This window comes from Lissotriton helveticus, chromosome 1_1 (genome assembly GCF_964261635.1).
Source record: "Lissotriton helveticus chromosome 1_1, aLisHel1.1, whole genome shotgun sequence".
Taxonomy (NCBI): domain Eukaryota; kingdom Metazoa; phylum Chordata; class Amphibia; order Caudata; family Salamandridae; genus Lissotriton; species Lissotriton helveticus.
In genome coordinates this window covers 1326500092-1326522158 of record NC_136057.1, presented here as the reverse complement: position 1 = coordinate 1326522158, position 22067 = coordinate 1326500092, and the positions used below count along the sequence as shown (strand labels likewise).

The window sequence follows — 22067 nt, the reverse complement described above, 5'->3', positions numbered from 1 at the left end:
TTTTAGTATAAAAACAGTATACATATTAGAGAAGTAACTGCTTACTATGCCACTCATGGCCTTATCCCTATCCACTACAGTTGGAGGCCATCTCTAATGATAAAAGAGATAGTCAGAAAGAGTTCTCCATGAAAGACAAACTATGGTAATTATTGAAAGTTTTCTCATGTGCAATTTTAGTTTTTATGACCAAATTAAGTGCAATGGTGTCCTTATGTCCACAAGGTCAGACCCATATAAAAGAAGTGTTGGACATGTTGTAAGGGTATTATACTGCATTTGGCATTTGTTAACCAATAATACAGCATTACATACTATCGAAGATAATCATTTTATCACCAACTAGCAGCCCTTCCCGACGTTGTCCTTGTATAAAGAGTTGAGTGGGTGACAGGTCGCGCTAGAGACGCTGCGCGTGTGGGAAAGTGCAGTCAGTTTGATGGTTAGTGTACCAGCAGGGCCGCTTAGTCGCGTCAGCCGCCGCTTAAGGCCGGCTTCAGCCCTGGTTGATGTTGTGCGCCGTGTGTAAATTCGTTTATGCAGAGAGTTGAGTGACAGCGCGCAGGAGACGCTGCAGTTGTTGTCTCCGCAGGCACGCCCAGTGGCGTGTGCCCCCGCTTGAGGCCCGGCTCCAGCGGCGACCGTATTACAATGCAAATTATTTGACCCTTGAAAGTTATTTCCCGGTATTATTATTTTTTTAGGACCCGCATGGTGTGAAGGCAGGAACGTAACGGCAATTTAGTAAGGCACCGACGGCATTGGGCCCCAGTCTGTTTGACACGCACCCAGCACAAGGCACACACTGCATTCGGCCCCATTATGTGTGCCACGCCCCCAGCACAACATGCAGGCCCACAAGTGAGTAGAGCGAACGGTTACTTACCACGCCTCCAGCAGAACGCAGACGCCCATTGAACGCATACGCCCAGGTGCACGATTGGCATCATCAGTTTTGAATGTGGCGCGATTGTTGGCGGACGATTGCCGCGCCCAATGTCCACGGCCCTTGCTCCCGTACAATTCCGCAATTGGCACGCCCATTGTCGTTTGTCACGGCCCTTGCTCCCGCGCAATTGGCGCGCCTCCAGCTGAACTCAGACGCCCATTGAACGCTCTTGCTCCCGTACATTTCCGTGCCAATTGGCCATGCCCCTTGCTCCCGTGCAATTCCGCATTTGCCGCGCCCATTGTTGTTTGTCTTGCCCCTTGCTCTCGCGCAATTGTGCAATTGCTGCGCCCATTTTTGTCATGCCCCTAGCACACGCCCCCAGGCTTTGTCATGCCCCCGGCACACGCCCCCAGCACAACGCATACGTTTAAGTAACGCTTTTTTTTTGTCGTCATGCCGCGCCCCGCCCAAGCAAACGCCCACAAGGGACTACTTTGCTGGCAAGGTTCTTTTACCTTTCAAATATATATGGTGGCCATATGTATAGCCTATGTCCTTCTGCTGCAACTGCCCTTGCCAATGCTGTATTGGGTGTTGTGATTGGTGCTGTGGTTACTGAGATTACCCGCCTCAAAGGTTAGGGCTCTCTCTTTATAATATAAGTATAGATATAGATATAGACAACAGTTCATGCTAATTCCACATTGTTTCTGAAAATTCATTTTTATTATCTTGTTTAGGTCAAGCAGAAATCATAGTATAGTTCTGCCGCTCATGTCAACACCCTTACCAAAGCCATCAAGTTCAAAGAAAAAAAAGTTCTATTTGCACACTCCTGCATCTCTAACAATCATCATCAGTTGGCATTGTAGAATGTTTGATGATAAGGGTTTTTAGATATATTATGATGTAATTCACCGGGTGGCCCATTTAGGATACTCAAACTGAAATCACTCATGTCTTGTACATTTTTACATGGAAAGTTCAGACTTTGAAATGTAAGCAAAACTTGTGGTAATTCTCTTTCTGCATGGAACTTCCCATTCCGAGCTATGACTGTGTTAATATCTGGAATTTGTGGTACTGTCACTCATTTTATATGAATCCCCAAACAAATTTGAAAATTCGTGGTCTATACATCACTATTAACTCATTCCCTATAATGAGTGCTCGTAAATATGCTAGACTCAGGCTTCACTGTGGCAAAATAGCTTGAAACTGGGTTTATGGAACAGCAAATACATATCCAACAATCTTTGATCAATGACAGATACGAAATACATATAAAGAAGTGCATGTGTTTAAAAGGTCACATACAGGAAATGGAAAAAGAACTTGGACAGACAGTACTTCGTGTCTGAGGGGTGGGCCGGACTGAAAGACCAGGAGTTATAAAGAATAGATAAGGGCTGCCTAAACCCTTCGGTGTATTTGTATACCGAGATAAAGTGTTGAATTATGACACCAAAACATTGGGAAGTTTATAATTTATTGGGATACAGTGCGTGTCAGTGGACGATCATGGACTTATCCCAGTTAATTTGAAGTCCAAAGAATTGTCCAGGTTTAATCATCTCTCTTAGAACAGGGTTTTGGTTGTCCACAGGATAAACCTTTTACAGTATTATATCCCTGGCATATAAGGATGTGAGGAAGGCCTGCTCTGACGTTTGAACAGCAATTGACAGCTGAAAAATAGCGTGCCGGACCCTATAATTTAGCACACGCGCTATGATAGGTCTAGATGGTGCTGCTGGGGGAGGGCAAACACCCAGGGATCGAAGCACCCTTACAACTAGGGACATAGATCATAGGTTGCCTGTGCCAAACAAGAATGAGGAGCATCTTTCCTACAAACAGTTCTATCAGTCCAACAGTCATAGAATGCGGGACCCCCACAATGTGCAAATCATTGTGGAGTGACCATGGCTCGAGATCTTTATGTTTGGTGCGTGTTATGTTTAAGGATTAGTACTTCCATCAAGACGTTTTCAAGGCATTGATGCATTTCGAAGTATGCAGCAGAGCCATCCCCAAATTCAGATATGTCAAGTTCTGCGCCATTTATATGTTCACCAGCTCTGTCCAGGTGGTGCTGCATGAAGACAGCTCGCGATATAAGTGTATACATGTTTTTTATCTGTTGCCTGCAGGCTACTTTGCATATTTAGGAGCAATGTACAGATATCTGGGGGGACTATGTTGGTGCCCCCTCACCCTTAGGGAGAGAGGAGCCATCCTCATCATCACTTTTTGCTGCTGTTTTTTTTTCTCTTCAAAAACTGGTCATGGACTGCTGATGATCAGTTTCATCCATTTGTTTTGCTGCGGGCTGGTAAGAAAATGGATCAGCGGCTCTGCCAGAAGTCAGAGTCCCGGAGCAAGTCCTGCGGTCCAAGATTTGCCAGGAGAAGAATGAGGGGAACAAACCCAGATCTCAAGGGGCCTACTGCGTTAAATTACAGTTGAACATGATTTTGGATAATCCAAACAATCTATAGAGTGATATTAGGGTATAAACTCTAGGCCACAGAATGTTCCACAGTGCTAGTGTTACTGTAGTTGCGCAGGGATGGCTCACCTATAAGCGCGGGTACTGCCTGCAGTGCCGCAGGACAGTTGACTCGATCCAAGTCCCCTGTGTTGGGGCAGGTGATCACACAGTGGTCCGCACACCTTGCAGCGAGTCAGCATGCCACAGCAGCCCCTGTGCACCCCAGCTGCGGCCATAAGACTATGGTAGCCACAGCAGCACCCAAACCCGGACGGTCAGCCTCTCACCTTGCTGTGCCACTCCACCCCCTATGACAGCCGCCAAGATCTCACTGCTGCTAGGCCTACTCAGGTCCCAGGAAGTAGGCTTGTAGTCCGCAGGAATTCACAAAGAGGCAGCTCCACTGGCCCGAGCGTGCCCCAGCCACACTCCACAGGACACAGCTTTGGTTTCCAGCTGTCTAGGCATGCCTACACACCACCTTCCAGCACCCTGCAGAGGGTGGTAGTCAGTCTCCATCGCCTAGTGTCAGGTAAGTGACTGAGGCAGGTCAGCGGACGACCTCCCCAGTGGAACACACCCGGCTAGGCTGCAGTTTCGCAAGACCATGAATGAGATCTGCAAGGAGGAAGTATCATCTCCAAAATGGTTTCTGTGGTACCACACTGTAAGCAGGAATAAGAAGAGCGAGTGCCCTTTAGTGGATGTGCCTTTCAGGGTGAGACTGAAATTAAACACTTTTAAATGTCAGAGAAACTTGCAGAAACACAACCTCTCCATGGAACTCCCCATTCTAAGCTATGAATATGTTCATACCTTGGATACCTTGGGTGGGCATTCTGTTACTAATTTGTGGTTGTGTAGGTCATTTTTCATGAATCTCTAAATGAATTTGAGGAGGCCCAGTAAACAAACGAAACACCACTATTAACCCATCACCCATAATGTGCAATCGTAAATATACTATGGCAAAATATTTTAAACTGGGTTTATGCAACAGCAAATACATATTCAAGAATCACAGATCAATGGCAGTGATGATTTATATATACGAGGAAGTGAATGTGTTCAAAAGGCTGCATCATGGAAAAGACGAAAAAGGGCCTTGGAGAGATGTCTGAGAAGTGGACTTGACTAAAGGAGCAAGAGTCATAAAGAATTAATAAGGGCTGCCTAAATCAAAGAACAGAGGGGTGTATGTGTGAAGGGAATAGCCGGGAACAGATACTAAGTACCCAAGGCTGTGCACAAGACTTTATTCTTAAATGACTCTGAAATGTGTGCCTCAGCAAAACAAAGATGGTCGTGAGGGTGGAAAATCTAACCTTGGAACCAAGCCCTTGTCTCTCATTGATAATGGGCAAAGGGTATCTCTAGTTCCCTCTTAGCATGGTAAGCATGAGCAAATCAGTGCCAAACAGGATATTCTTCAACTTTTCACAAACATATATCAACAGACTGAATATACTAACCTCTTCAAATGATTTTTTCTCAATTGTCTGATCCAGCTTCTGGTCAGCAACATTTGTTGTAGGTAACTGGAAGAAACAAAAAAAGAACTAACATTTACAACAAAATAAAATTGTGTGTGGGGTAATTTGGCATTTGGATTTCACAAATCATTGACATTTATCTGATGTGGTCACTGGGTTTCTAATGCCCCTTACCTCCTAACATTGGGGATGGAGTCATAAGTGCAAGTGAGAAAATAATTCTAAGATATAGAGCTATGGAAATACCTCCACAAGAAATACATTTGGGTGATGGGAAAAGGAAAGGTGTATGAGTAGCCTAAAAATTGTAACAGTATATACCTAACATAAAATATGATGGAATGAATGATTACAATTAGTCTAACCACTGGCAGTCGCTTCGTGTAGCATTCCAACCCATCATTCTTTTGTCCACCATGCTATTTCAGATTAAACCCAGTGATATGCTAAATAACGATTGGCTGAGACTCAGCCCCGAGTAATTAACAATAGCTGAAATTAGTTCAAATGTTCTATCAATCACTTTCTTGTATACTACAGTATATAAATCTTTGTTGAAAATAACAGATTTCTAGAAAAGGATGCGATGATAAAATAGACAAGTGAAGAGGTAGAGATTGAGAGATTTGGAAGTAAGAGCTAAAGTAGCCAGCGTCTTTTAGGATGCAAAGAGGAAGAAGAAGTGGTTTCAAGGGTTAGGTGAAGGGGGAGAAGTATGGTATATAGAGGTAAAGGAGTTAAGAGTCAAGGGGAGTTAGGGGGACGAAAATATGCATGAATGACAATGAATGGCCTTTAGAGTGCCAATATTTACCAAGGTGAACAGCCATGCAATTTAACTCAGTTTTTAAGAAATCCTCTCTGAGCCACTTAATCACTTAATCTACACTGAACTGGGAACAATGTTAGATTTTAGTATAAAAACAGTATACATATTAGAGAAGTAACTGCTTACTATGCCACTCATGGCCTTATCCCTATCCACTATAGTTGGAGGCCATCTCTAATGATAAAAGAGATAGTCAGAAAGAGTTCTCCATGAAAGACAAACTATGGTAATTATTGAAAGTTTTCTCAGGTGCAATTTTAGTTTTTATGACCAAATTAAGTGCAATGGTGTCCTTATGTCCACAAGGTCAAACCCATATAAAAGCAGTGTTGGACATGTTGTAAGGGTATTATACTGCATTTGGCATTTGTTAACCAATAATACAGCATTACATACTATCGAAGATAATCATTTTATCACCAACTAGCAGCCCGTCCCGACGTTGTCCTTGTATGAAGAGTTGAGTGGGTGACAGGTCGCGCTAGAGACGCTGCGCGTGTGGGAAAGTGCAGTCAGTTTGAAGGTTAGTGTACCAGCAGGGCCGCTTAGTCGCGTCAACCGCCGCTTGAGGCCGGCTTCAGCCCTGGTTGATGTTGTGCGCCGTGTGTAAATTCGTTTATGCAGAGAGTTGAGTGACAGCGCGCAGGAGACGCTGCAGTTGTTGTCTCGCAGGCACGCTCAGTGGCGAGTGCCCCAGCTTGAGGCCCGGCTCCAGCGGCGACCGTATTACAATGCGAATTATTTGACCCTTGAAAGTTATTTCCCGGTATTATTATTTTTTTAGGACCCGCATGGTGTGAAGGCAGGAACGTAACGGCAATTTAGTAAGGCACCGACGGCATTGGGCCCCAGACTGTTTGACACGCACCCAGCACAAGGCACACACTGCATTCGGCCCCATTATGTGTGCCACGCCCCCAGCACAACATGCAGGCCCACAAGTGAGTAGAGCGAACGGTTACTTACCACGCTTTCAGCAGAACGCAGACGCCCATTGAACGCATACGCCCAGGTGCACGATTGGCATCATAATTTTTTTTTTTTCATAACAGATTTTATTTCGTTGAAATAGCATATAATCAGGTCACCGTCCCCTATGGATCAGGGGTCCAATGAACAAGCAGGTAATCAATAAACAACAGCAGTGCAATCAACATTTTCAAAGGACAGGATCCCCACCAACTCCCCCCTCCCTACTCCCACCCTGGCCCTCCCCTCCCGGATCCCCCCCCCCCCGGCACAGTGTTCGTATGATTCAAAGTATTAGTTCTTGGAGTCGCAATCAGTGTGTTGGCCCCTTCACCCAGAATCAATCGGTAAGTGGTCCACATCGGAGTCCCGCTGCACTGGCGGTTCCAGCCAGAGCCCTCTATATTCAGCCCAGCGCTGCCATATTTTAAAGTGCTTTCGGGGGCACCCCCTGGCCTCAAAGACCGGACGTTCCAGCCCCATTGTAAAGTCCAACCCTCTCTTCCACACCTCCAGTACAGGAGCCCGGGGGTCTTTCCAGGCACGAGCCACATCCCGTTTGGCTACTGTAAGGCCCAGGAGTAGCAGATGGCGTTTGTAGATATTCCCTCCCACTTGTTCCATTACGTGAAGGAGACCCAGTTTAGGGGAGCGGGGGAGGTCCCAGCCCAGCACCTCAGACAGGCAGTCCCACACACCCGACCAGAACCGCGTCAGCCGCACACATGACCACACTGTATGTAAGAACGTTCCAACCGTGCTACCACATCTCAGACACTCAGGGGAAGCAATCAGGCCAGCTCGCCACAGCCGTTCTCTGGTGTAGTACGCACGATGCAAATATTTAAACTGAATAAATCTCAGTCGCACCGCAACAGCCGCCCCTCGTGGCGCCTCTAAGGCCTCCCTCCAGTCATCCTCGTCTAAGGCACCAATATCTTCCTCCCATGCCTTGCGTAGCTTATCTAGTGAGGCAGAGCAGTGCGTGACCAGAGTCTGATATATATTGGAGATTTTCTTGTCCCCCAGTTCCCCCATAAAGACCTTGGCTTCCACGGGACTAAATTCGGGCAGTTTGTCCAGTCCTAACAGCGAGGGGGACAGAGCGTGGCGGAATTGTAGGTATTTATAAAATTGGGTCTGCGGCATATCGTATTCATCCCGCAGAGCCTGAAACGATTTAAGGGTCGTGCCTTGCATAACGTGTCCCAGTGTCGAGATGCCTATGTCATCCCAGCCCCGGAACCCCTGGAGAGCCGCGAGTGCCGGCAGACGTCCATTGTGCCAAAGGGGCGTTTCTTGCGTCAAGACATTCCACCAACCCATGCGGCGAAGGGCTCCCCGCCACACTCGGAAAACCACTTGAGTAACAATTGGGAGTTTTTTCCGCTTGCCTGCCGAATAAAGGATGGTGTGGAGCGTGTCCGGGTCCATCAGGTATCGTTCAAGGGCATAGGCCGGGTCTCCCCGGTCTCCATACCACCAGTCATTTAGTATGAGAAGATGGGAAGCCTGGTAGTAAGATAGGATGTCCGAAGTCGCCAGACCCCCGCAATACGTGGAAAGGAAACAGGTGCGGAGCGCTACTCTGACCGCCCCACCAGCAAGGCATCATAATTTTTGAATGTGGCGCGATTGTTGGCGGTCGATTGCCGCGCCCAATGTCCACGGCCCTTGCTCCCATACAATTCCGCAATTGGCGCGCCCATTGTCGTTTGTCACGGCCCTTGCTCCCGCACAATTGCGCAATTGGCGCGCCTCCAGCTGAACTCAGACGCCCATTGAACGCTCTTGCTCCCGTACATTTCCGTGCCAATTGGCCATGCCCCTTGCTCCCGTGCAATTCCGCAATTGCCGCGCCCATTGTTGTTTGTCTTGCCCCTTGCTCTCGCGCAATTGTGCAATTGCTGCGCCCATTTTTGTCATGCCCCTAGCACACGCCCCCAGGCTTTGTCATGCCCCCAGCACACGCCCCCAGCACAACGCATACGTTTAAGGAACGATTTTTTTTTGTCGTCATGCCGCGCCCCGCCCACGCAAACGCCCACAAGGGACTACTTTGCTGGCAAGGTTCTTTTACCTTTCAAATATATATGGTGGCCATCTGTATAGCCTATGTCCTTCTGCTGCAACTGCCCTTGCCAATGCTGTATTGGGTGTTGTGATTGGTGCTGTGGTTACTGAGATTACCCGCCTCAAAGGTTAGGGCTCTCTCTTTATAATATTAGTATAGATATAGATATAGACAACAGTTCATGCTAATTCCACATTGTTTCTGAAAATTCATTTTTATTATCTTGTTTAGGTCAAGCAGAAATCATAGTATAGTTCTGCCGCTCATGTCAACACCCCTACCAAAGCCATCAAGTTCAAAGAAAAAAAAGTTCTATTTGCACACTCCTGCATCTCTAACAATCATCATCAGTTGGCATTGTAGAATGTTTGATGATAAGGGTTTATAGATATATTATGATGTAATTCACCGGGTGGCCCATTTAGGATACTCAAACTGAAATCACTCATGTCTTGTACATTTTTACATGGAAAGTTCAGACTTTGAAATGTCAGCAAAACTTGTGGGAATTCTTTCTGCATGGAACTTCCCATTCCGAGCTATGACTGTGTTAATATCTGGAATTTGTGGTACTGTCACTCATTTTATATGAATCCTCAAACAAATTTGAAAATTCATGGTATGAACATCACTATTAACTCATTCCCTATAATGAGTGCTCGTAAATATGCTAGGCTCAGGATTCACTAAGGCAAATTAGCTTGAAACTGGGTTTATGGAACAGCAAATACGTATCCAACAATCTCTGATCAATGACAGATACGAAATACATATAAAGAAGTACATGTCTTTAAAAGTTCACATACAGGAAATTGAAAATGAACTTGGACAGACAGTACTTCCTGTATGAGGGGTGGGCTGGACTGAAAGACCAGGAGTTATAAAGAATAGATAAGGGCTGCCTAAACCCTTCGGTGTATTTGTATACCGAGATAAAGCGTTGAATTATGACACCAAAACATGGGGAAGTTTATAATTTATTGGGATACAGTGCACGTCAGTGGACGATCATGGACTTATCCCACTTAATTTGAAGTCCAAAGAATTGTCCAGGTTTAATTATCTCTCTTAGAACAGGGTTTTGGTTGTCCACAGGATAAACCTTTTACAGTATTATGTCCCTGGCATATAAGGATGTGAGGAAGGTCTGCTGTGACTTTTGAACAGCAATTGACAGCTGAAAAATAGCGTGCCAGACCCTATAATTTAGCACAAGCGCTATGATAGGTCTAGATGGTGCTACTGGAGGAGGGCAAACACCCAGGGATCGAAGCACCCTTACAACTAGGGACATAGATCATAGGTTGCCTGTGCCAAACAAGAATGCGGAGCATCTTTCCTACAAACAGTTCCATCAGTCCAACAGTCATAGAATGCGGGAGCCCCACAATGTGCAAATCATTGTGGAGTGACCATGGCTCGAGATCTTTGTTTGGTGCGTGTAATGTTTAAGGATTAGTATTTCCATCAAGACGTTTTTCAAGGCATTGATGCATTTTGAAGTATGCAGTAGGGCCATGGCCCAATTCAGATATGTCAAGTTCTGCGCCATTTATAAGTTCACCAGCTCTGTCCAGGTGGTGCTGCATGAAGACAGCTCGCGATATAAGTGTATATATTTTTTTATCTGTTGCCTGCAGGCTACTTTGCATATTTAGGAGCAATGTACAGATATCTGGGGAGCCTATGTTGGTGCCCCCCTCACCCTGGTCATTGACTGCTGATGATCAATTTTATCCACTTGCTATGCTGCGGGCTGGTAAGAAAATGGATCAGCACCTCTGCGAGAAGTCAGAGTCCCGGAGCAAGTCCTGCGGTCCAAGATTTGCCAGGGGAATAATGAGGGGTACAAACCCAGATCTCAAGGGGCCTACTGTGTTAAATTACAGTTGAACATGATGGTGGAGAATCCAAACAATCTATAGAGTGATATTAGGGTATAAACTCTAGGCCACAGAATGTTCCACAGTGCTAGTGTTACTGTAGTGGCGCAGGGATGGCTCACCTATAAGCGCCGGTACTGCCAGCAGTGCCACGGGACAGTTTACTCGATCCAAGTCCCCAGTGTTGAGGCAGGTGATCACACAGTGGTCCGCACACCTTGCAGCGAGTCAGCATGCCACAGCAGCCCCTGTGCACCCCAGCTGCGGCCACAAGACTACGGTAGCCACGGAAGCACCCAAACCCGGACGGTCAGCCTCTCACCTTGCTGTGCCACTCCACCCCCATGACAGACGCCAATATCTCACTGCTGCTAGGCTTACTCAGGTCCCAGGAAGTAGGCTTGTAGCCCGCAGGAATTCACAAAGAGGCAGCTCCACTGGCCCGAGCGGTTGTTGCGGGCGTGCCCCAGCCACACTCCACAGCACACAGCTCTGGTTTCCAGCTGTCCAGGCATGCCTACACACCACATTCCAGCACCCTGCAGAGGGTGGTAGTCAGTCTCCATCGCCTAGCGTCAGGTAAGTGACTGAGGCAGGTCAGCGGACTACCTCCCCAGTGGAACACACCCGACTAGGCTGCAGTTTCGCAAGACCATGACTGGGTTCTGCTAGGAGAAAGTATCATCTCCAAAATGGGTTCTGTGGTACCACACTGTAAGCAGGAATAAGAAGAGTGAGTGCCCTTTAGTGGATGTGCCTTTCAGGGTGAGCCCGACATTAAACACTTAAATGTCAGAGAAACTTGCAGAAACACAACCTCTCCATGGAACTCCCCATTCTAAGCTATGAATATGTTCATACCTTGGATACCTTGGGTGGGCATTTTGTCACTAATTTGTGGTTGTGTAGGTCATTTTTCATGAATCTCTAAATGAGTTTGAGGAGTCCCAGTAAACAAACTGAACACCACTATTAACTCATCACCCATAATGTGCAATCGTAAATATACTATGGCAAAATATTTTAAACTGGGTTTTTGCAACAGCAAATACATATTCAAGAATCACAGATCAATGGCAGTGCTGATTTATATATACGAGGAAGTGAATGTGTTCAAAAGGCTGCATCATGGAAAAGACGAAAAAGGGCCTTGGAGAGATGGTACTTCATGTCTGAGGAGTGGACTTGACTAAAGGAGCAAGAGTCATAAAGAATTAATAAGGGCTGCCTAAATCAAACAACAGAGGGGTGTATGTGTGAAGGGAATAGCTGGAGTAGTTTCTGTCCTGTAACTCCAGTTCTGTAGTAGGGGTATCTCTGTTATGGTAATAATCTAGTGAATAGTCCCGCCCATGTGCGTGGACCCAGGAGCAATCAAAAATAATCTCTTAAGTTGTCAAAACATGCAGAACTGCACAGACACTTAAGAGAGAATTTAAAGACAGATAATGCAGCCTATATCCACAGGCTACACTGTCCTGTACTTCAACTAGAAATTCCACCAATCAACCACAAACAGCACAGCCTGCCCAGGTTAATCCACAGAGAAAAACCTTGCCTTTAACAGCAAAACCCTCTGGATTGATAGAGAGGAAGAAGTGGACAGACAAGCCCCATAGGCTGCCATTATGTGGCTCAGAACAGGATACTGTGCCTTTAAGAGAACTTTCCAGAAGTCTCACAGTATCCCAGAATGCACTGCAGGTCCCTTTTACTTTCAGTTCTTTCTGAAGGCGTAACATGCCAGACCTGTAGCATTCCTTACATGAATATCTCTAACCACCGGGGAGGAGGGCGGGCGCTTATGACTAAAACAGAGATACCCCTACTACAGAACTGGAGTTACAGGACAGAAACTACTCCTTCTGTAGTAGGGGATCTCTGTGTGTAGTCATAATCTAGTGAATAGAATGGCAAGCCCATCCCCACACCAAAGCGGTGGTGGAGAAAAAAGAAATAACACCACTACTGTGCAAACAGATTTTGCGGCGAAGCCTGCCCAACCTGAGCATCTGCCTTGGCATCAGTGTCCAGACAGTAATGCTTAGCAAAGGTATGGACCGACTTCCAAGTGGCCGCCTTGCAGATTTCTGCAATTGGAACATTACGCAGCAAAGCAGTCGTGGCAGCTTTGCCCCTGATGGAATGAGCCTTAGGTGTACCCCCTAAGGTCTTATTAGCCTTTTGGTAACACAATTGTATACAGGACACAATCCACCTCGAGATGGACTGCTTTGAGGTAGCAAGACCAGTCCTGACAGCTCCATAATTGATAAACAATTGGTCTGACCTACGAATATCTTTGGTTTTATCAAGATAAAATTTCAACACCCTCCTAACATTCAGGGAATGCAGGGACCTTTCCGCTGGAGATGAAGGGTTCTGAAAAAACGTAGGTAAAGTTATGGTCTGGTTAACATTGAAATCAGATATAACCTTTGGAAGAAATTTAGGGTGAGTACGCATAACAACCTTAACAGCATGAAATACAGTATAAGGTTCTTGGCAACACAACGCCTGAATTTCACTCACCCTGCGGGCCGATGTAATGGGCACGAGGAACGCCGCCTTCCAGGATAGGTGCTGCAACGAAGCCTTATGAATAGGTTCAAAAGGCTCCTTCATCAATCTGGACAGCACCACGTTCAATTCCCATGAAGGTGAAGGAAGCCGGACAGGAGGGAACACTTTCTTCAAGCCTTCCAAAAAATCTTTGATCACAGGGATCTGGAAGAAGGAAGTCTATGAAGGGCATTTCCTGTAGGCAGTCAGCGCAGCGAGATGAACCTTAATGGAATGGACATTAAGGCCAGACTGCGCCAAATGTAGAACATACGGAAGGATAACATCTTCCTTACACGTCGTTGGGTCATAGTTCTTGGACTTGTACCAGATGCAAAATCTCTTCCACTTGTAAGCATAGGAAGTCCAGGTGGAAGGTCTCTTAGCCTCCTTCAGTATGTCCATACAATCTTCTGGTAGATTCAAATGGCCATATTGCACTATCTCAGGAGCCATGCCGCCAAACTCAAAGACGAGAAGTTGAGGTGCACTATCTGCCCCCCGAACTTTGTGAGAAGGTCCGGCCAGCACGGCAGCCGTATGTGAGGAAGGAGAGACCGGTGAAGCAGGTCCGTGAACCACTACTGCCTGGGCCATTCCGGGGCAATCAGGATCATCCGCGCCCTGGACTGGGACAGCTTGATGAGCACAGCCGGAATCAGGGGAATGGGTGGAAAAGCGTACAGAAAGCTGTTCGACCAGTTGATCCATAACGCATTTCCCAGTGTCCCCGGCTGGTAGTACCTGGAGGCGAAGTCCCGGCATTTGCTGTTTTCGGCGATGGCGAACAGATCTACGTCTGGAGTCCCCCACCTTGCGAAGACTTCTCCTAGTACTTCGTTGTTTATGACCCATTCGTGGTTTATCTGAATCAGTCTGCTCAGTGCGTCGGCCTGAACATTCTGCACACCTGGCAGATGGGTAGCTGTTATCGTCAGTCCTCTGGCTAGAAGCCAGTGCCAGATCGCCTGGGCCTCCTGCGACAGAGTGTGCGATCTCGAGCCCCCCTGCTTGTTGAGGTAATACATCGTAGTCGTATTGTCCGTCTGTACCAGCAGAGAGTTGGTCTGGAAGGACGGATTAAAGGCCTTCAGTGCCAAGTGAACAGCTCTGAGTTCCAGGAAATTGATGTGATAAGTGGACTCCGTCGAGGACCACGTTCCTTGTATCTGTAAGTCTCCGTAGTGCGCCCCCCAGCCGTGGAGAGACGCATCCGTCACGATAGTCTGTGTGGGAATGTCCTTGTGGAGGGGAACCCCTCTGAGGAGATTCTCCGCTGAACACCACCACTTCAGAGACTGAAGAGCATGCAGAGACAGTCGTATCTTGCCGTCCCAAGATCCTTTCCTCTGATCCCACTGATCCTCCAAGCACTCCTGCAATGGTCTCATGTGCAGCCGCACGTGTAGCGTGAGGAAGATACAAGAGGCCATCGACCCCAGTAGAGAAGACACCGTCCTCACTGTTGTAGATGGAGCGGTCATAAGAGCCTGAGCCTTCCCAAGGAGTGATAATCGTCTCTCCTCCGGAGGAGACACGCTTGCTGACAGCGTATTGATGGAGGCTCCCAAGTACTGTATGCACTGGACCGGAGTCGGGACAGACTTGGACATGTTGATGTGCAACCCCAGCTTTTCAAGAGAACGCACGTCTTCTGGAAGTGCGCTTGAGCTTCCGAGAAGGAGGAGGCCTTGATCAACCAATCGTCCAGGTACGGGTAGACAAACACCTTGTTCTTCCTCAGGTGTGCAGCTACCACTGCCATGCACTTTGAGAATGTTCTGGGCGCAGACTTCAGCCCGAATGGCAGTACTGTGTACTGATAATGATTGGCGCCGACTTGGAATCACAGGAACTTCCTGTGTTTGTGTGCAATGGGCACATGGAAGTACGCATCCTGTAGGTCTATAGCGCAGAGCCAGTCTCCCTGCTGCAGCTTCGGATAAATCTGATGCAACGACAGCATGCGAAACTTCTCTCTGCGAATCCACTTGTTTGCTTGTCGCAAATCCAGAATGGGCCTGAACTCGTTCTTGTCCTTCTTGCGAACCAGAAAGAACCGGGAGTACAGACCTCTTCCCCTTCGAGACAGAGGTACGTCTTCTATCGCCATTTTCCTTAACAAGATATCGGCCTCCACCTGGAGCTCGCGCAGCTGAAACCGCGAGCTGACCGGAGGAATTGCTGGAGGCGGGTTGGTGAACCGAAGACTGTATCCGCTGCAAACAATATTCAGCACCCACTTGTCCTGAGTAATTTTTCTTCATCTGCCAGAAAAAATTGAACGCTTCCCCCCACCGGAGCTGGTAACGGATGTAGGGGAAGTAACCTCTCAGGGTCGAGACCCAGCAGGGCCTTTGTTCGCTGCTGCGGACTGCTGGCCGCCCCTGCCCTTCTGGCGCTTCTGGAAGGGCCTTCGGAAATGCTGCTGCTGTTGTTGCTGCTGTCCTGAAGACTGCCCACGCCCTCTGCCCTGCGCCCAAACCGTCTCTGGAATGGGCGGTAGGTCTTCTTCTCCTTGGGCTTCTCCAACCCGACAGCCGTCAGGGTCTCGGCCTCCGCCTTCATGCGGGCCATCTCGTCATCCGCATGCTTGCCAAACAGGGTTTCCCCCGAGAAAGGCAGATTGGCCACCTGCTGCTGAGCCTCTGGCTTGAGCGATGTAAGGCGAAGCCAAGCGTGGCGTCTTTGGTTGACAGTACCCATGTGCCGCCAGAAGAGACACATCAGCCGCCGCGCTGATGAGTTGGTTCGACACCAGCATACCCTCCTTCAGAATCTCCTGAAAATCCTCTTTCTTCTCTTGAGGAAGGAGCTCAGTGAATTGTTGGAGGGACTCCCATAGAGCTCGATCATATCGCCCTAGCAAAGCCGTGGCACTAGCCGCCTTCATCGCAGTAGATGCCGTCCCACAGACCTTTCTGCCTGCCGAGTCCATCCAGCGGCTCTCCTTATCAGGAGGTACCCTAGAGGACTGAGCTGTGGCATGCTGCTTCCTAGCCGCCGTCACTATGACAGAGTCCAGTGTCGGATCCATCCAAAGGAAAGCCGGGTCAGAATCCGGGGCCCAGTACTTCTTCAGGAGCCTGGAGGGAGCAGCCTTCGTCACCGCGGGAGTGAGAAACAACTTCCCGGCGGGCTCTACCAATCCTGGTACTAAAGGCAGCAATGGCCGAGACAGGTGCTTTTTGTGGAGCGTCTCGAAGATCACGGACGTCGTGGGCGTAGGCACCATCACTGTGATGCCCAACTTAGCTGCACCCCTCAGCAGAACATCCTGGAATGTGACGATGTCGTCTACGGGCGACACCCTCGTCCCAGGGGATTCCGACACAGTCGGTGAGTAGTCCCTGGTCCCAGAAGAGTCCGCGTGGGACCGTGATATGCGCCTCCTGTGGCGTCGTCTTGATCTCGTGGATGACCTGTGACGACTCCGCGATCTCCCTCTCCTTGGCTTCGGACGCTCCACAGGCCTCACAGGAGTAGTCGACCTTGGCCTGACTGGGGGCCTCGGCTGAGGGGTCCCCTTAGGTGGAGTCGGGTACCGTGGCAGTGAAGCTGTCCTTGGAGGAACCGGAGGCGGTCCGCCAGGTGGAAGCCGAGGAAGAGGCTGAGGCTGAGGTTGAGGCTGAGGATGAGGCTGAGGCTGAGGCTGAGGTTGAGGCTGAGGCTGAGGTGGAAGCGGAGGCGGGGGGAGTCTGCGGTGGAGGTTCCTTGGGCAAGGGAGGAGGTGGAGGGGTCGACCTCGGCTTAGGAGGCGTATACACCTCAGAGTACACCGAGCCCGGTGACTTTCCCTTCTTCCTAGGCGATGGAGAGTCCCCTATCGGCACATGCCGCTGGCTAGAATGACCCCTGGCGCCAGAACTCCTTCTGCGCCTCTTTGGCGTCGAAGAACGTCGCCCCGACGGCGACCGTCGGTCCCTCGACGGCGAGCGCCTCCTTTTTGATGGCGAGCGCCTCCTTTTCGACGGCGAACGCCTCCTTCTTGACGGCGAACGCCTCCTCCTCGAAGGCGAACGCCTTCGCCTTGACGGCGACCGTCTACGCCACGACGACGAGCGTCTCCTCGACGCTGAACGCCTGCGAGACTTCGACGTCATCCTCGATGTCAAGGATCCCCTTGACGACGACCTCCTCCTCTTCGCCGACGGTGAACGACGGTGTCGCCTCGACGGCGAGCGCCGACGCCGGGCCACCTCTCGACGTCGATCACTCGACGACGACGCCGACGACAATGAAATCGTCACCGGAGATCTCGACGGCGGTCTATTCAGTTCCCTCGACGCCGAGCGCCGACGCGGCTTCGACCCAGAGCCCTAGGGAGACGGGGAACAGGCTGCAGTCATCCCTCTCGACGCCGTCGTCGATGCAATCGACGCCGACGGAGAATAGGGACGTTTGCTTGTCTTCCTGCCCCTGGGAAGCCCCCCCAAAGGCCTCAGCATGGGCAGAGGAAGTCTGCCCAGACCTACCTTGTGCCTTCAGTCTTCTGTCTTCCAGGCCTTGGAGCCTGATCTTCATCCTATCTCTCAGGGTCCTGCTGGAGAAGCCCTGGCAAATGTCACACTCCTCTGGGACATGAGATGAGGGAAGGCAGATGATGCACACCTCGTTTGGGTCCGACTTGGCCTTCTTCCTCGAACACTCTGGGTATTTGTCAAACAAAGCAGGCATTTTGACAAAAAAAAGGGTGTTCAGAAACACACACAAGGAAGAGAGCACCAAGTACTTCAAATGAAAACACTCAAACACTTGAAAAAGTGAAAAATCACCAAATAAACCCTTAGAAAGGGAGAGCTCAATGCTCCAGGATCCTGCTAGCAGGAGCCGGAAAAAAGAACTGAAAGTAAAAGGGACCTGCAGTGCATTCTGGGATACTGTGAAACTTCTGGAAAGTTCTCTTAAAGGCACAGTATCCTGTTCTGAGCCACATAATGGCAGCCTATGGGGCTTGTCTGTCCACTTCTTCCTCTCTATCATTCCAGAGGGTTTTGCTGTTAAAGGCAAGGTTTTTCTTTGTGGAGAAACCTGGGCAGGCTGTGCTGTTTGTGGGTGATTGGTGGAATTTCTAGTTGAAGTACTGGACAGTGTAGCCTGTGGATATAGGCTGCATTATCTAAATTCTCTCTTAAGTGTCTGTGCATTTCTGCATGTTTTGACAACTTAAGAGATTATTTTTGACTGCTCCGGGGTCCACGCACATGGGCGGGACTATTCACTAGATTATGACTATACACAGAGATCCCCTACTACAGAAACTAAGTACCCAAGTCTGTGCACAAGACTTTAGTCTTAAATGACTCTGAAATGTGTGCCCCAGCAAAACAAAGATGGTCGTGAGTGTGGAAAATCTAACCTTGGAACCAAGCCCTCGTCTCTCATTGATAATGGGCAAAGGGTATCTCTAGTTCCCTCTTAGCATGGTAAGCATGAGCAAATCAGTGCCAAACAGGATATTCTTCAGCTTTTCACAAACATGGATCAACAGACTGAATATACTAACCTCTTCAAGTGATTTTTTCTCAATTGTTGGATCCAGCTTCTGGTCAGCAACATTTGTTGTAGGTAACTGGAAGAAACAAAAAAGAACTAACATTTACAACAAAATAAAATTGTGTGTGGGGTAATTTGGCATTTGGATTTCACAAATCATTGAAGTTTATCTGATGTGGTCACTGGGTTTCTAATGCCCCTTACCTCCTTACATTGGGGATGGAGTCATTAGTGCAAGTTAGAAAATAATTCTAAGAAATAGAGCTATGGAAATACCTCGACAAGAAATACATTTGGGTGATGGTAAATGGACAGGTGTATGAGTAGTCTAAAAATTGTAACAGTATATACCTAACGAACAAGTTACTTACCTTCAGTAACGCTTTTTCTGGTAGATACAGTATCTGCCTGTGGATTCCTCACTGTAGGAAGGTGGATATCTGACTATGGTTGCCCCCAACTTTTTGCCTAGTGTTTAGCTGGTTTTCGACCTAGTTGGCCTGGGGCCCTGCTATTCAGGACCCCAGACTAATTGCTCTCTCTGTAAAATGGACTCCATGTACCTTAGGTACATACCTAATTGGATGCTGGGTCACCTTATCAGCCCCTGTACAGTGTCCCTTAGGTACCCAGGGCATAGGTGTACCCAGGGCCTACCAAGGGCTGCAGCATGTATTATGCCACCCCTGGCTGGCCATCCAAACTGACACAACTGGCTGCTAAGACAGCTGGGGCAAGGTGTTGTAATCACCCTTGGCTGTAGATATAGTATACCTATATCTAACCCCAAAATGGACCCATATACTCCTATAAGTCACTCCTATGGCAGGCCTTATCAATCCTGAAGGCAGAGTGCTTGGAATTATGTGAGATGGTGCTCTAGCATGAGCTGAGCCTGTCTACAGCTTTCGGGAACCAAGTCCTTTAGCTGTTTCCATGATAACGCTATACCATATACTTTTAAGTGCATTATAATCCTCGCGGTTATTGCTAACTTTGGCATAGCATTATCAAAACATGTCAAGTAAGGTGTCATACGAATTGGGATACTACCCCCTCGCCAGTTCTGGCGACGGGGGTAGCATTCCACCCTTTTAGAGGGACACGACATGTATGTAACTGTGAACCCCGGTTAAAGTTAAGCAGAGCCTCAGCATCACAAAATGGATGCTGCCACCACAGACACAAGCCTGACCTCCTGCTGCTGGGAGTCCTTCTAGCGAGGGAGGCCTGGACAAAGGGTTTCCTGCCTTGGGAGGTGCTTGCACCACCCCAGACAGGATTTTGTGTATTGAGGTAGGGAGGGCTGAAAAGAATGAGACATGCCTGGGGCACACAAGGTGTCCCTGTGCATACCCCGGTTCAAACCAGTTGCTGGGGCACTCCAGCCCCAGCTCTGGCGCGAAACCGAACAAAGGATAGGGGGTGTAACCACCCCCCTTCCTGGTCCCACCCATGGGAGGGACCTAGTCACTAGTGCAGCCCCCTTTAGCAGGATAAAGGTAGGAGCTGGTCCCATTCCAGATTAGATTATCCTGAACAACTTTACAAGAAGAAACTCTGGACTTCGACGTTCTGCTCCACAGAAGACTGAAGAAATCTCCCTTGTGGGCAAGGAGTGTCGACCCTGCAACTGCAGGCACCATCAAGCATCCTAGTGGTTCACTTTGTCGTCCTTCCTGCCGGAACCAGACCTCAGAGCCCGAGGAGACCCGGGTTCCCAGACCTCTCCGACCTCTACGCACATCTGCAGCACAGCTGAGACCCGTGGGTGCGACGAGACACGTTGGACCGGCCATCTTGAAGAAACTGCACTTCGCTTCCAGCACGACTTCAGAGGCATCCTCGAGTAAGTGATTTGGGGATTGAGAAGCCCCAGCCCCGAGCAGCTCCTGCACAGAAGACCAGCCCTCCAGCATCCACGAGATCTGCGTGGGGCCCTTTTGCTTGATTGCTGCTCGACGCGTTGTCTGGTCACTTGCCGGCTGGCTAGTGGCCTCCTAGACGACGATCCACAAAATCTACACTGCTGGTCTGGTTGCTCCAGACTGGCCCTTGCTCCCTTCCAAAAGAGGAGCACCCCGGACCCTCCTGGTCCGCACCAGACGCCGTTTCCACTCACTGCGTGGGTTGCCTTTGCCAAGGCCTGTTGACTCCAAATCCGGATCCTACACCGCCGACAGCAAGAGCCTGCGTGGGACAGCTCGTGCCTCCATCCTGGTCGTCGAAGACACCTCCTGGTCCACGTGGCTGCAGAGAAAAGCGTCCACTCTTCACCTGATCGCAAAGACAGCACCTGGTTCCTTCCTGGTTCCACACCGGTCACTGGCTAGTGACTTTGAACATTGTCCCCTCTGTTTTCAGGCCCTCTTCTTCCTCGATCCACCCTTGGATCGCACCGGACATCTTCCTCCTGGTCGCCTGCAGCATCTTTCTTCCAGGCTCCATAGACTTCGACGCGGAAACCCGACACACTTTGACACCTATGCACCCGCAGCCCGTGGGTGAGGTAACAAGAGCATTTTGGTGCTCAAGGGTAGATTGACCCTCCTAGTGTCCAGGTTTTAGTCCTAACTAGTCGGAACTGTCTGTTACTTACCTTTTCGTAATTTGTTCTGCCCATTGACTTTGTTCCGCATCTCGCGTGTGAGTTCACACTCTGCACACGCGTCCCGTGGGCCTCCTGCTACTTACCTAAGGTTACGGTAGTGTAGTCCCAGCGATCCTACAGCCTCTGGGCATCTCCATTTCCTCTATCGATTTCCTTATACCATTTACTTAGTATATGGTTTACCGTGCCCCTAGGGCACCATTGTAACTTGTGCGATTTACTGTATTTTTCTTAAGAGTCTTGTCATGTGCTTAGCCCTCTGATCTCATAAAGAGTTCAGAGGTGTTTGTTTGTAATAAATATATTGTTTATTTTCATAACAACCTGTGTGGTGTCCTTTCATCTGGTATTCAAGGGGTTATATGTGGTAAAACAGCTAGCTTCACATGCCAAAAGAGTTTAGCCTAAGACTGCTCTGTCCATGCTACCATTAGGATAGCTGGTCTATAAGGTTGACTTACAACCAATCACCATAAGGGTTGTTTGGACTGATATAGGGTGATCACTAGAACTGAATTGCTGATGGCTTATTGTCCGGTTTACAGGACCGAGTTACCTTGATGCATCTCCTTGCATCTTATTAACCACCGCCCTGCTCCATCTTAGACACTGGCAATCCGCCCTGACACGGCTTCCTTGGTTGCCATATCAACCAGCCTCTGTTAGGAAAATGCGCGCGTCTTTTCCTTTCCTTTCCTAGTGACTAGAGTTGCCGCGGTAACCAGCAGCCACTCCCCCTACCCCTCAGTGCGCGCGCAGTGTCC

At 48.8% G+C, this 22067-nt stretch overlaps 1 protein-coding gene across 15 annotated transcripts in view; it reads right to left on the bottom strand.

Annotated features, from left to right (window-relative positions):
* LOC144823590 (uncharacterized) overlaps positions 1–22067 on the bottom strand; it is a 739799-nt gene that overhangs the window by 584978 nt on the left and 132754 nt on the right. For 14 of the 15 annotated variants that reach the window (XM_078682228.1, XM_078682261.1, XM_078682304.1 and 11 more), the window contains exon 15: positions 18703–18768. The exons of the other annotated variant lie outside the window; for it this stretch is intronic. In XM_078682228.1, the coding sequence (XP_078538354.1) occupies positions 18703–18768 (66 nt within the window). The remainder of the gene's footprint in view (positions 1–18702; positions 18769–22067) is intronic. 15 annotated transcript variants of the gene reach the window in all.